The following is a 14442-nucleotide window of genomic DNA, read 5'->3' as shown; positions in this document are numbered from 1 at the left end:
ACTGAATTGCCAAGGCCGGCCTCCAACCTGTGACCCTCCTGTCTTAGCCTCCTAGGTACCAGGGTTCCAGGTGTGTACCACTGTCCTCAGCTGATGAGGCGCTGGGACTCAACCTGCACGTCTTGTGTATTTCAGGCTCTGCTCCTCACTTAAGGTGGAGGACAGAGCTCCCTAACTGTGAGCACTTGGCCGGCCTCACATGTCTGCCACCCAAGGCCTCCGGGCCTTGAACCCATTGCTTTAAGGCATCTAGGCATCAGGTGCCAACTGGAGCCCAGCTCAAGGAGCGCAGCGCTGTCAGTTAGTTGGCCTGGGGAGGCATCCGCCGCCGTGTGTCTGCTCAGGGGTCCACGTTCAGGTCCCTAGAGGAGGCCACACCCTGAGAGGAGGCAGCTTGCAGGCCAGGGGCTCCCAGGGGTGTGGAGGGAACAGGCAACTGTGGCCCAGGAGTGACAGAGGAGGCTGAGACCTTCTGCGAGCTCCTGTTTTACCCACGCCTGACCCCAGGAGCGCTGTTGGGCCACCCTGCGATCCCCCCACCCCAACCAGTGCTTGTCACTGGCCAACCTTTCTTTCTTTCTTTTTTTAATTGGTGCATTGTACTTGTACCTCACGATGGAGTTCAGAGGTATAGAGGCACACTGCACACAGCACTGGGTGAGCCTCCCCAGCTCCCAGCCCAGCCCTCCCTCTCCCCACACATCATTGTGATTGGCACTGATAGGTTTGTGAATATCCATCCTGTCCGTTGAAGTGGTTCCTTTCTTTTAAGTCATCACCAGTTCAAAACTGGTCACAGTTTCAATTTCTACCCCCCCCCAAAAAAAGAGGCTTCCCACATTTCTTATTGTTGCTTTCTAGCTGAATCCTGGATCCAGGTCTCCCACTTCCCTTCTAGTTTAACCCCAAGAGAAGCTTGCCCAGGAGCAAACTGCTTCTGGAGGGAACGCCAGGGCTGAACCCAGCTCCCCGCCCTGCAGCGCCGGCCCCCTGACCACACTGGGCTGCAGCACCGTGGGCCAAGGCTCAGGGCTAGAAATGCACTGTGCCTTTCTCCCTAGCGGGGGGAGCCCTACTTTGCAAATGGCTCTGCAGGACACAATGGTGTCCAGCCTCCAATCTGCCCATGAGCCAAGAGATCTCCCTCTGCCAGAACAAGACATGCCATGTAATTCAGCTCAATTTAATTTAATTTATTGGTACTGAGGATTGAGCCCAGGGGCATTCTACCTCCAAGGCACACACCCCCGCCCCCTGCTCTTTTAATTTTTTTATTTCGAAAAAGAGTCCCAATAAACTGTTGGGGGGGGGGTTCTCACTAAGTTGCTGAGGCTGCCCTCAAACCTATGATCCTCCTGTCTCTGCTTCCCAAGTACTGAGGATTATAGGCATGTGCTGCCACACCCAGCTTAGGGCTGTCATTTTAAATTTGCACAAAGCCAACTTCTAGACTAGCATCCTCCAAGGTTTCCAAACTATAGGAGCCTCATCAGACCCTTCCCAGGGAATGAAGTCGATTGCCCAGAAGGGAGGGACGGGGGCCTCAGGCAGAGACCAGACTGTTTGCAAGGGTCAGGACTTCCCTCCCTTCGCTTCTGCTGCCTGAAGCCTTCCTTCTGGGAAGGCAAGGCTTCCTTCCTTGGACAAGAAAAAGAGACTCTTGCTGAGAGCAGGGCTTGCCAAGGAAAGCCAGGCGGGGTGGGGGGGGGGTTGCCCGCCACCTGCATCTCAGGTTCTGCTCCGTCCAGTTGCACAGAGCTTGGCTTTTAGTGAGCTCTCAGTGGATGGTGCATCCCTGAGGTCTGTGCCAGGCGTCTGGCCTGCCTTACCTGACTACCTCCTGCAGACAAGACTGGAATGGAGGCAGAAATACCTTTAGGCCCAGGTGGGAAAAGAGGCAGCTAGAAATGGGGAGTCGGTTCCCTCAGACCCTCTCTCCCTGCAACTCAGGGCTTGGGCAGGATTGTAAGGCCAGGACCCCAGCGGTGAGGGCAAGTGATAAAGTGGTCCCTGCTTGTTCCCCGGCACAAACGCTTCCTGCTGGAGCCTTGGAGTAGCCCAGTGAGGCTGGCAGCGCGAGCAGCAGTCGTTTGCTTGGCTGAGGGGTGCAGCCAGTGCCACGTGGCTAATAAAAACATTATGAGCCAGAAAGAGGAGCAGACTTTGGGCCCCTAGTCGAATGTTCGTCCTCCTTGCCATCTCTGGGCATGCGGTCTTCTGCTGTAGCCGGGGACAGCGTTACCCTGTGCATCCCAGTAGCTCTGGGCTGTGGGGCGTCCAGAGAAATTTACTTTAACATGCTATCCCAGGTGTCGAACCCCCCGATGCTGATGTCCTGGGTGTCCATGATAGCCCAGAAACCTGCATTTTAAATCAAAGCCCAGGCCATAGCTGAAACAGGGCTAGGTGTCCCCATCCCTCTCCACAGCTGCCTTGGGCTGCTATTTCCAGGGCCCAAGGGAGGAAGGAAAGGCTTGCGAGCTAGTGGGCTGCAGCCAGGCTCCTCAGAGCATGGGCTCCTGCACACAGACAGGCCAGCAAGGAGGGAGGGCAGGCAGCCAGGCTCCAGCCTCTGCTGCCCTCTCCTCCCTCTCCTGCGCATCCAGCCCCTTTCTCCCTCCCCTCGCCCCCAGCCCCAGGGTCTCTCAGCTAAGAAGAGCCTTATTTCCAAAGAAGCACAGTGAATCCTACTGTGTGAGCAGTTATATTCACAAAGGAGAGCCGGGCATGGTGATTTGTAATCCCAGCATTTGGGAGGCTGAGACAGGAGGATCACGGTTCCTGGACAGCCTCAGCTACCGATTGAGGCCCTTTGCAGCTCAGTGAGACCCTGTTTCAAAATAGAGAATAAAAAAATAAGGTTGGGGGTGTAAATCAGAGGTAAAATGCCCCTGGGTTCCATCCCCAGTACTGGAAAAAAAAAAGTCCCAGAGAACAGAAGTTGCAGGCTGGGGGAGGGGAGAATGGGCACAGAGTTTTCAGTCTGGGATGATGGGAATGTTCTGAGATGGGTGGGGTGGTGGTAGCCCGACAATGTGGGCCTAACACAACAGACCTGTGCACTTGGAACAGATAAAATACTCTGTGTCACGGGTGTTTTGCCATGAATGTAAGAGAGGGAGAAGGGTGGGGATGGTGGCACACACCCCATAACTGAGACAGGAGGATTGCAGGTTCAAGGCCAGCCTCAGCAACTTAGCAAGATCCTCGGAAGCTTAGCAAGACCCTGTTTCAAAATAAAAAATAGGAGCTAGGTGTGGTGGCACATGCTTGCAATCTCAGTACTTGGAAGGCTGAGACAGGAGGGTCACAGGTTTGTGGCCAGCCTCAGATACTTAGGGAGACCCTGTTTCAAAATAAAGGATAAAAATGGGGCTGGGAGTGTAGCTTGAAGGTAGAATATCACTGGGTTCAGTACCAAGTATTACAAAAATAAAATCAAAAATAATAATAAATAGAGCTTCAGGTATAGCTAGGAAGTAGTATTCCTCTGGGTCCAATCCCCAGTACCACAAATACAGTACAATACAATACAATACAATACAATACAATACAATATAATACAACACAACACAATACAACACAACACAACACAATACAATACAACAGAGGAAGAAGGAAGAGGAGTAGCGGCCACAATCATATTTGGATCAAGGTGTTTTGACCTCTCCTAGCCTGGAAGTTTTGCTTTGGGAGCCCTGGAATTGGAATTTGGGGGTGGGGTGGCTGGTGTAGCATTTCAGAGATGAAAAACTCTAAGTTTTGAGTTTGGCACAGTTAGAGAAGACTGGCAAACAACAACAACAAAATAAAGCAAGATAATATGGAGTGTTTTTACCCAGTCAGAGTACTCACATAGAGTACTCACCTAGAGTACTCACTCAAGGTCCAAATAAGGGGTGGGGTAAGTAAGACAGGGTACGGTGCGGAGCTCTAGGAGGATGGCGACGTCTCGGGACCACCGCGCCTGGGCACAGGGAAGAGCTTCCCAGAAGTGATACCCGAGCTGAGTTCAGAAGGACAGGAGGGACGGGACATGGGCCAGCCGCTGTAACAAGAAAACCCTAAGTACAGGAGCTTACGCAAGGCAAGGCTAATCTCTCGCGCGGAGGCACAGGTTGCTGGGCAGGCAGCACAGCTGTTGGGGCTAGCAGGCTTCCATCTCTTTCCCAGCCGTCCCTATTTGAAGATAGCTCGCCACCAGACATACACACCCATATTCAAAATCCTTGAGAGGAGAGAAAGAGGAGGAACAGCAGAGTCTACTGTATTTAGAAGAAGAAAAAAAGCCCCTGAAACTCTTATTTAGGGGACCTATAAAAATGTAAATTGAGCTCAATATGGGATACTAGGATATATGGATTAAGGAAACAACCCAGAAGTTGTACACAGAGCTTCTGCTGACCAGCCATTGGCCAGAACTTGATCACATGGTTGCTCCTCAACACAAGAAAGGCTGGGAAATGTAGTTCTGAGCTGGACAGCTGTGCCCACCCTTCAATCTCTGCAGCAGGGCAGGAGAGAAATGAGGGTCCTTAACCTCAGCCTTCACCACGTGCAGAAACAAGGCAAAGGAGAGAGAGTTCATGTCTCAAGATTTGTAAATAGTTCTGCATCAGGACAAGAGTGTCAGGAGATGTTGCTGGAGGGGGAGGCAGGATCCTGAGTGTCATTTTAAGGGATTTGGAGCGTGTTCTAAATATACACCGTGAGCACTGGAGGGTTTTGAGTGAGGGCCAGCACAAAAGTGGGTGCAAGGGGCCCGGGCCTCCGCGGGAACTGGAGCTGGCACTGGCACTGGGAAGGGGGCACGCGGACTGAGGAACACGTAAGGGATGGTGACGACCCTTTCTTACTGCTGAGCTCTGGAATCTTCTCTGCTGGGGGAGGACTGGAGAACAATAACGACTTTCCTACCTCCCTCTCCTCAGACTGTTCTACGGATCGTGGTGCTAGGGATCTGGGATTACATCGAAAACAAAATAGAGGTAAAGATCAACGTTCACCCCATCTAGACATCCTGGCTTCCGGAAATGCCACTGTCCCGTCCATCCCAGGGTGGGAGACATCAAAAATGCCCAGCTCCCTGGGCACAATGGCACATGGCTATAATCCCATCACTTGGAAGGCTGAGACAGGAGGATCACAGGTTCGAGGACAGCCTCAGCAAGTAGTGAGACTTTCATCAACCTAGCAAGACCCCATTTCAAAATAAAAATAAAAGAGGGCTGGGGGTGTAGCTTGGAGGTAGAATGCCCCTGGGTTTAATTCTCAGTACCACAAAAAGAAAGTGCTTCTCGGATAAAAGGGGTTGGGTGAGGCAGGTAGAGACGAGGCATGGGAGTCTGGCTGTGGCAGGCACTTTTGTGCACACAAGTTGGTAAGGTGTCTAGTGTCTCCCTCCCTTTCCCTTTACAGATCTCCGCCTGTGTTTCAGCCTCTTCTGGCCCAATGCCGGGAGCTGACACAGAAAGGCTGAGACAGGCAGGTGGAGGGTCAGGGCCCAAGGCTCAGCCATTCCCATTGGGCACTCCCTTTTCCTAGCTCTGCTCCCGTTGGGCTTAGGGACTCTGTTAGGGACGGCACGTGGATCCCAGATTCCTGCTTCTCATAAGGAAAAGAAGTCCCCTAAGCGTCCCATCAGCCTCCACCCCGCTCCCTGTGGCAGAGACCCAGGATCCAGGGCACAGACCACAGGCCCCGTCCTGAGATAGGACAAACACAGCTCAGGGCTGAACTGGGGACCAGAGACGGGGCCAGGTTGTTTGGAGGACAGGCCTCAGCAGTATCTCCAGGAGCAGGGAGGCCTCTCAGGAGAGGCAGCCAGAGATGGGCAACCATCCGAGGGGATGCAGGGCCCCTGGAGGAGGCAGCCGGCACCCGCTGCCTGCCTGTTTGCGCCTCTGATCTGGGACATGCAACCCGGCTCCAGGCAAGTGCTGAACTACGCCTCCTCTCCCAGGTGTTTGACGGGGCCGTGATCATCCTGTCCTTGGCCCCGATGGTGGCGTCCACTGTGGCCAACGGGCCCAGGAGCCCCTGGGATGCCATCAGCCTCATCATCATGCTCCGGATCTGGCGGGTGAAGAGGGTCATCGATGGTGAGTGACCAGAGCAGGTTGGTGAGGCCGACAGACACTGACCCTACGAGCTGAGAGGAGGGAGGCTGCGGGTGGGGAGGCCCAGCCTGCGCTGGGGTGCAGCGCATAGGTCACGTGTGCAGGACCCTCTCCCACACGGCTCGGATGTCCAGCCGCTCTGTTTAGAGATCACATGTTCATCTTTTTCGTGTGTGTGCGGTACTCGGGATCGAACCCCGGGGGCTTTGAATTCGATCTACCTCGGAGCTACACCCTCAGCCCTATTTTATTTTTATTTTGAAACAAGGTCTCACTACAGACAAGGTTGATAAGAGTCTCACTACTTTCTGAGGCTGTTTTCGAACCTGTCATTCTCCTGTCTCAGTCTCCCAAGTACTGGGATTACAGGCATGCGCCACCCCGCCTGGCTCACGCGTTACTTCTGACACAACTGTTTGCTGTGTGCCGTGGGAGCTTGCAGCAGGACCTGTCACTTCTGGAAGGAGCAGCTTGTTACAACCCAGGTGTCTTGATGCACCTGCCACTGGGCTGGTGGCCCAGATGCTGCTGGGTCTGTCCAAAGCTGTGTCCTTGCAGGGTCTGGGAAAGGAACTAGAAACCTCAACCCTGAAGAATGGATAATGGTGTTGGGCACCGGGATGGCGGTCCAGAGGCTAATGGATGACATGGGCACAGTTATCAACTGAGGGAGGAAGGACCCGAGTCACCAGGCTCCAGAAAGCTGTCCTTGAAGCAGAGGAAATAACAGGCAGGCACACCTCCCGCCAGCCAGACTGGGTACAGATGGGTCCATCTCACTTGACAGATGGGGAAACTGAGGCCAATAGGGATGAAGGCCACAGAGTAAATCAGGCCTGGAATCACAGGTGGAGTCCAGGATCTGCGACCCCACGGGTGGGCTGTCTGCTTCTCCAAGGGCGGAGAGCCTGTCAAGAATGATTCCCAGGCTGTTGGGGTTTTTTGTTTTGTATTTTTGTTTTTTAAAGCAACTAAGCCCTTCCTTTCTTCCACAAAATCTCTCACCCCGGGTATAAAGAAGGTTGAGCAAGGATCTCTCTGGATGGCTCAGAGCAGACGCACCCAGAGCCCTCCTGCCTCCAGCACACACTTTCCTTATCCCGGCCGCGCCTCTGTGGAGTTGCTGGAGCACTTTAGAACCACTGAGCTAGACATCCATATCTTTCCCAGCCCTGAATTTTGAGTACAGATTGTAGAAACCTTGGCCCTGTGAGTGCACCACCGCACCGCGCCAACCGCGCCGGTAGGTGTAGAAGAGCGGGCTGGCTGCTAGGTCTCCGGCCCCAGCCGGGCAGCCTCCGCCCTGCCTCACCCCAGCCCGAGGATGCTGTGGGCCCCGGCCCCTCCTGCTGGGCTCACGCACCTCACCTCAGATGCCCCTGACGCCCAGTCTTCATCAACCTGGAATGTCCAACCTTGGACGTCTGGGAAGGTTCTGGGAAACCGTCCAGTTTGTTCCTCACGTTGACACATGGGGAAACTGAGGCTGAGAGGGATGAGGGCGATCGGGCTTGGAGCCGCCAGTGGAGCCAGAGCCAGCGACACCCCCAGCGTTGCTTTGGATGCTCTGTCCACCCTATCTGCTGGGGCCCTGTTCTTGGCTCTGTCCGTGAGAACATCCGCTCCCCTCGGGGCAGGAACGGCGCCTTCTGGCTCTTTCTGCGAGCTGTGGACAGCTGCACACCTTCACAGTAATGGATTTTGACAGCCCAGTTGTGAACGCTGTCCCCTCTTCTTGTGACACACCAGACCCCGGGTGCTTGGATGGAGGTGACTGGGGAGCCCTGGGGTGCCTGTGCTTCTCGGGCCCTGAGTGTGAACCGGCCTCGAATGCTAGGGGATGGCAGCCGTTCGGGGCAGCCTCCAGGCCTGAAGCAGGTCTCGGGGCCCCGCGGCCTCCCTCAAGTCTAGCAGCAAACACAAGTCCCAGTTTCCCTCTCCACATGATGCCTGCAGCAGCCAGAGCATCTGAAGCAGGGGTGCCACAGGCCAGTGTAGACACGGAGGGTTCTAGAATGCAGGGCAAGACCAAAGACATGTGACCAGTTTCTGAAGAAGTGGGAAGGGCTGGTCCAGGGCAGCGGCCAGGTTACTGTCAGGAGCTGCTAATGAGGCTTCCAAAGAGCCCAGAGCAGCTGAGTCCAGAGAACAACCACGATCAAGATGGAGGCGCTCTGAGAAACAGTGAGGCCCTCGTGCTCAGAGCCCGGCCTTCTCTTCTGTGTCTCACTGTGTCTATCAGTTATAATAGGCTCAAATCTGTAACCGAGACCCAGAATAACAGTGACCTCAAGAAAACAGAAGTTTATTTCTCTCACAGGAGAGTCTGCAGAAAGAGGGCAGGGGAGCCGGGCGTGGTGGCGCACGCTTGTAATCCCCGCGCTTGGGAGGCGGAGACAAGAGGATCGCGCAGGTTCGAAGCTAGCTGCGCTGGCTTAAGAGACCCTGTTTCCAAATAAAAATATATATAAAAAATAGGTCTGGGAGTGTAGCCCGGAAGTAGAAGGGTTTCCAAGAACCCCAGTACCACCAAAATAAATAAATAAGACTAAAAAATAGGGCCGGGGGTGTCACTCGGAGGTCAAATGTCCTGGGTTCTATCCCCAGTACCGGGGTGGTGTAGCTCAGAGGTAAGAATGCCCCTGGATTCAGCTTCCAGTACCCAAAAAGAAAACGAAAAAAGAGTGATGCATTGGGAAACGGGAATGTAGCCTACCCACAGTTCCTCGGGGCCTCGATCCTCATTGGCCGCATTTCTCTTTGTGTTGGATCAGTCCTGTCTGAGTCAGATCAGGGATTTCTACCATCATCTATGGACCCACTCCTAGAGCCACAAGACGTGGTGCCCACACTCAGACACATTCCTGGCTCACAAAAGCTCGAAGCGGCTGGTCATATGTGCTTTTTGCTATCTCTGTACATCTTTGCCCTCTTTGCATCTAGCTGAGGGACTGCGATTTCTAGAGCAGTCGTGGGGTCTGTGATAGGAGTGTCACACTTGCTGTCAAACTCATATTCCAGGAGTCATGGATATGTCTGCACCCGACAGACCACAGGGTCTCTTCCTTGCTGGGCTCCAGTCAAAACCAACCATCACCACACTCTTGTTCTCCAATAATGGATGAGAAATAATGGACACTTGCTGCTCTTACAACCCCAGATCTTGGGGTCCAGCACTGGGGTCTCACACAGGACACCAGGGGGCAAGAGCTGCCTTTTCTTTTTAAATGTGTATTGGGATATAATTCACATGCCATAAAATCTACCCCCAATTCAATGCCTTCTAGCATAATTAGAGAATTGTGCAACCACCACCAAAACCTAAGGTTAGAGCATTTTCATTTCTCCAGAATGAAACCCTCTGCTCTTCAGGGTCTCTTCCCATCCCCCCTGCCCTGGCCACCTGTCTCCTCAGGACGTTTCATGAAAAGCCATATGTAGCCTTCTGTACCTGGCTTTTTCACTTGCCACACTGTTACCGCTCCTACGCTGCAGCATGAGCAGTACTTAGCCCCTTTTGATTGTCCAACAGTATCCCACTGGAGCGACAGGCCATGTTTATGTACCCATTCATCAGTTGTGAACATTTGGGCTGTTTCTGCTTGAGAGCTGTTATGAACAACTGCTCCCGCAAACACTCACATACAGGTTTTTGCATGAATGCATGCTTTCGTCTCTCTTAGGTCCCCCGGAACAGAACTGCTGGGCCGTGTGCCACACTCTGTGTAACATTTTGAAATACCGACAAACTGTTTTCCAAAGTGGCCGCACCCTTTCACCTCACTCCAGAAACATACAAGGGTCCCAGTACCACCACCCTGCCTGCTCCAGCTGCCTCTTCAGGAAGGCATCTGGAAGCCGCTTCATGCCACCCATCATCCAGATTCTGTGTTAGGTGACCAATAGTTGCACAGGAAGCTGAAGACTTGTTATTCCAGGCAGCGGAGCACACGGCCAAAAACATCGCTGTGAAAAAGGAGGGAAACAGGCCGGGCGTGGTGGCGCACGCTTGTAATCCCCGCGCTTGGGAGGCAGAGACAGGAGGATCGCGCAGGTTCGAAGCCAGCCACGTGAGCTGGCTTAGGAGACCCTGTTTCCAAATTAAAATGCAAAAATAGGTCTGGGAGTGTAGCCCGGAGGTAGAAGGGCTTCCAGGAACCCCAGTACCACCAAAAAAAAAAAAAAAAAAAAAAAAAAAAAAGGAGAGAAACATCTGTTGCCAATAGCCCTCTTGTACTTTCTGGATGCTGTTGGGTACCCCAATATCACCTTCCCCATCCCCAGGAAACTGAGAAGGCCCTAAATCTGCTGCTGGCCAAATGCTGGGCCAGTTCCTTGCTGGCCCAAGCTCGGCCCAGCTCCTCACAGGTCATTTCTGTCTTCCAGCCTACGTCCTGCCGGTCAAGGTGGAGATGGAGATGGTCGTCCAGCAGTACGAGAAGGCCAAGGTCACCCAGGATGAGCAGCTGGAGAGACTGACACAGATCTGCCAGGAGCAAGGGGTAACGTACCGCCGCTGTCCCTTACGTCCACCTCTGTCCAGGCCCTGATGGGGACTGCAGTGCCGATAGCCACAGGATGTCAGAACTCAGGGACCCCGAGGTCAGGAAGCTCCTCCAGCCCCCTGAGGCCCAGAGAGGGAGGCAGATCCCCGCAGTCACTAGTGCTCAGTCCAGCCAGGGTTGGACTTGACCCTGACTCCCAGACCAGTGTCCTGTCATTGCGCCACGATGACCCTTCAGCTCCTCTACCTGAGCTGCCAAGTCACCAGCTCAATTCACCAGAGGACCCTAGAAGGGGCAGTCTCTCAAGGAGGGGACCAATCCCATCTGCTGAGGGTCACTGGGTGCCAGTCACCACCCAGGATCCTCAGCCAGCCTGAAAAGGTTTTAGCAGTACTCTCTGCCCTCCAGGAACCCTGATAAAGGCTTCATGGGGGCTAGCCTGTTGGGGTTGAAGGGGGCCATACAGCTGGGCCAGGCTGAGAATCCAGCATCCGCACTCAGGCCTGAGATGCCTCATGTCTCTGCCTCGTCTGTAAGGTGATGGGGGACTCCAAGTGAGTGGACAGACAGCCCCTCCCACAGCTGAGCCTGGAGTTGGGGTGCCCAGGGCCGGGGGCAGGATGGTGCATCAAGGCTGCCAAGGGGCCCCTCCCATAGCCCACAGCCCTCACAAGGTGCTGGGCACTGTCCACAGAAGCTGTGGGCATGCACCCTGGGCAGCTTCTCCCGCTGAGGAAAGGCCTGTCCCGCCTCACTTGTCCCAGTCCCAGCCCAGCCCCGTTCACTGTGGGTCTCAGTAAATGCTCAGTGCGTCTCTCGGCTCCTTCCTCCTCCACCTCTCCTAGTGGGCCAGGGTGGGAGGCCTGTGGAAGGAAACCAGGAAGTGTCCTAGGAGATGTCCCTGCAGGAGCACCCAGGCAGCATCTTCAAATCCTGCCTAGGAGCAGGGCGCGGTGAGCCACGCCTGGAATCCCAGTACTTGGGAGGCTGAGGCAGGAGGATCGCAGGTCCAAGGCCAGCCTCAGCAAGTAGCAAGACTCTCAACCACCTAACAAGACCCTGTTTCAAAATAAAAAATAAAATAAAATAGGGCTGGGGTGGAGCTTGGAGGTAGAATGCCCCTGAGTTCAAGCCTCAGTACCACACACACACACAAAAAAAAAAAAAAAAAAAAGAAAGAAAAAGAAAAAAACCAATCCTCTTGGAATGTCTCTCAGTGAAGCAAATCTTTTGATGGCTTTGGCACCACCGCCTCCCATTTCAGCAGGGAAGGCTTCTGAGTGACAGGAGGTGCCTTTGGGGACACACCCCTCGGGAGCACAATGTCCAGGCACCCTGGGGCAAGACTCTCTGTACAGGGTCCCAGGCTAGGAAGCCGCGCGCTCAGCCCCCAAGCAGCCCCCTGTCAGCCAGCGCCATTGAGTGCCCGCTTTGTGCAGGCTTGAGCTAGGCCCTGGAGATGCCGCCCTGCACAGGACCTGGTCCCTGCCCTCCAGTGACTCTGCGTGGCCTGGAGCCGGGCCCGTGCAGTCTGCTGCCCTGCATGCTCCACGGGGGCTTGTCCAGGATTCTGCAGGCCGGGGTGGAGGGTTTGCGGAGGAGCCGATCTTGTGTGGAGCCGTCTGGGAAGGAAGCCAGGCAGAGGGACTGGGCGCAACCCAGGAGTGGGTGTTGCGCTGGGAGCACGAGCTGTCCCATGTGAGGATGCGGAGGGGCCCGGAGGGGTGACCGGGGCTGTTCAGGCTTCATTTTGGGAAGAGAGGAGGTGTGGAGTGCTAGAAGCAGGGGTGGGAGGAATCTGCTCTGGTGTGTGTTTCGTTTTTAATTACAGATAGTTGAAGTTTATTTTATTTGTCTTGTTTTTCCTAGCAATTTTTATTTTTCGCAAACTTCTCTGTTCTTGGAAACGAATAGGTGCTATTCCCTCTCATGTTCTGTTCTTGTATATTTATACTTTTCTTGGTGCATTATGATTCCACACCACAGTGAGCGGCAAAGCAATTCATTAGTGCACGCACGCAGGTGTGTCTCCGTCACAGAGGGAGTTTTTGATGGATCTTTCTGGCTGTAGCTGGAGGACTGGTAGGAGAGGGCAGGAGGGGGAGTCGCTGCAACCACCCAGCTGAGGAAAGGTCTGGCTTTGGGGGGAGGGGAGAGGAAGAAGGAGAAGATAGTCCTGGGTGTAACAGAGACACCGCCTGAGGTTGGCTGGGCACTTCTTCGCCCAGGTCCTGATCGGGAGACAGATCTCTCCTCTGCTGTGCTTTGCAAAGAGAAAGGCGCTGGCCCCGGTGCGTCCACCCTGGCAAATTCACAGCTGCCCAGCCCAGCACAGAGCTCACCCACCACCGCCTGCCTCACACAAGCAGTGCTTGTGCCACGTGGCAGGGAGAAAACTCTCAAAGGCAAACTCACCTCCCACGGTTTCCACCGTGACCCCATCCTGAGCCCACTGGGGACGGCAGGCCCCCGCCGGCCCGGATCAAGTCACTCCCGCACATGGCCTCCTGCCCGGGGGGCTTGGCCAGAGGGAGACTCCTTTGCACAGGAAAAAGTCAATAAATAAAGACAGATTCCCTCTAGATAGTGACATCTGGAAAAGAGATGAACAGAAACTACCCGTTTTAATTTAAAAAACACCTGAAGCCTGTCATCTCAGTTAAGACAGCAAGAAGGGCCAGACAGCCTGGAGTCCCAGCGGGACTGCCGCGGAGGGCTGGCTGGAGCGACGCTCTCCGGCTTCTGCACAGAAACCTGGAAGCCTGCTTTCCAAAGTTAGGGTGCCCTGCCCCAGGATAGAGCAGCACGCACTGCCTTCCAGCAGTATTTTGAAACCAAATTTCAGGCTTGACTGGACAATAGTCAAGACCCAAAGAAATAAGTTAGCTAAGCATGGTAATGCATGCCTGTAATCCCAGTACTTTGGGAGGCTGAGACAGGAGGATTGCAGGTTTGAGGATAGCTTCAGCAAGTGGAGACACTTTCATTAACCTTGTGAGACCCTGCTTCAAAATAATAATAATAATAATAATAATAAGAAGAAGAAGAAGAAGAAGAAGAAGAAGAAGAAGAAGAAGAAAGAAATGGGGATGTAGCCCGGTGGTAGAATGACCCTGGGTTCAATCCCCAGTAAGAAGGAAAGGAAAGAAAGAAAGAAAGAAAGAAAGAAAGAAAGAAAGAAAGAAAGAAAGAAACGAACTTAGTTAGATGCATTAATGTGGGCCTGTAATCCCAGTACTTGGAAGGCTGAGGTAGGAGGAGTCCAGGTTTCAGGCCAACCTCAGCAACTTATTGAGATTCTGCTTAAAAACAAAAAAATAAATAAAAAGTACTGAGGGTATAGTCCAAAGGTAGAATGCCCCAGGGTTCAATCCCCAGTACTAAAAAAAGAAAGAAAAGAGAGAGAGAGACAGAGAAAAGAAGAAAGAAAGGAAGGAAGGAAGGAAGGAAGGAAGGAAGGAAGGAAGAAAAGGGAACAGACTTTAGGAACAGACCAAGGTCCAAAGCTGGCCCTGCCTCTTCCTGATCTTATAGCTTTGGTCACTGATGGGATCTTTAAGGGACTTGCTTTGCTAATTGATAAATGGAATAAATAGTAATAAAATCCTTGAAGGATGATTGTGAGACTTTTTTTGGGGGGGTACTGGGACTTGAACCCAGAGGCGCTCTATCTTTGAGCTATATCCGCAGCCAGTCCTTGTTTATTTATTTATTTATTTATTTATTTATTTATTTATTTATATTTTGAAACAGGGTCTTGTGAAATTACCAGGTCCTCAAACCTGCAGTCCTCCTATCTTAGCCTCCTGAGCACTGAG

The 14442-nt window shown here is 53.4% G+C and overlaps 1 protein-coding gene across 1 annotated transcript in view; it reads left to right on the top strand.

The window, feature by feature from the left end:
* The window catches only part of TMEM266 (transmembrane protein 266), a gene marked incomplete at both ends in the record, with an annotated part of 90785 nt that overhangs the window by 53058 nt on the left and 23285 nt on the right, over positions 1 to 14442 (top strand). The window contains 3 exons of the mRNA XM_080691666.1: positions 4932 to 4988; positions 5963 to 6101; positions 10506 to 10621. Coding sequence (XP_080547792.1) covers positions 4932 to 4988; positions 5963 to 6101; positions 10506 to 10621 — 312 coding nt within the window. The remainder of the gene's footprint in view (positions 1 to 4931; positions 4989 to 5962; positions 6102 to 10505; positions 10622 to 14442) is intronic.

The sequence above is a fragment of the Muscardinus avellanarius genome (assembly GCF_963383645.1).
Source record: "Muscardinus avellanarius genome assembly, chromosome: 3".
NCBI classification, from domain to species: Eukaryota; Metazoa; Chordata; class Mammalia; order Rodentia; family Gliridae; genus Muscardinus; species Muscardinus avellanarius.
This window is presented reverse-complemented; position numbering and strand designations above follow the sequence as displayed.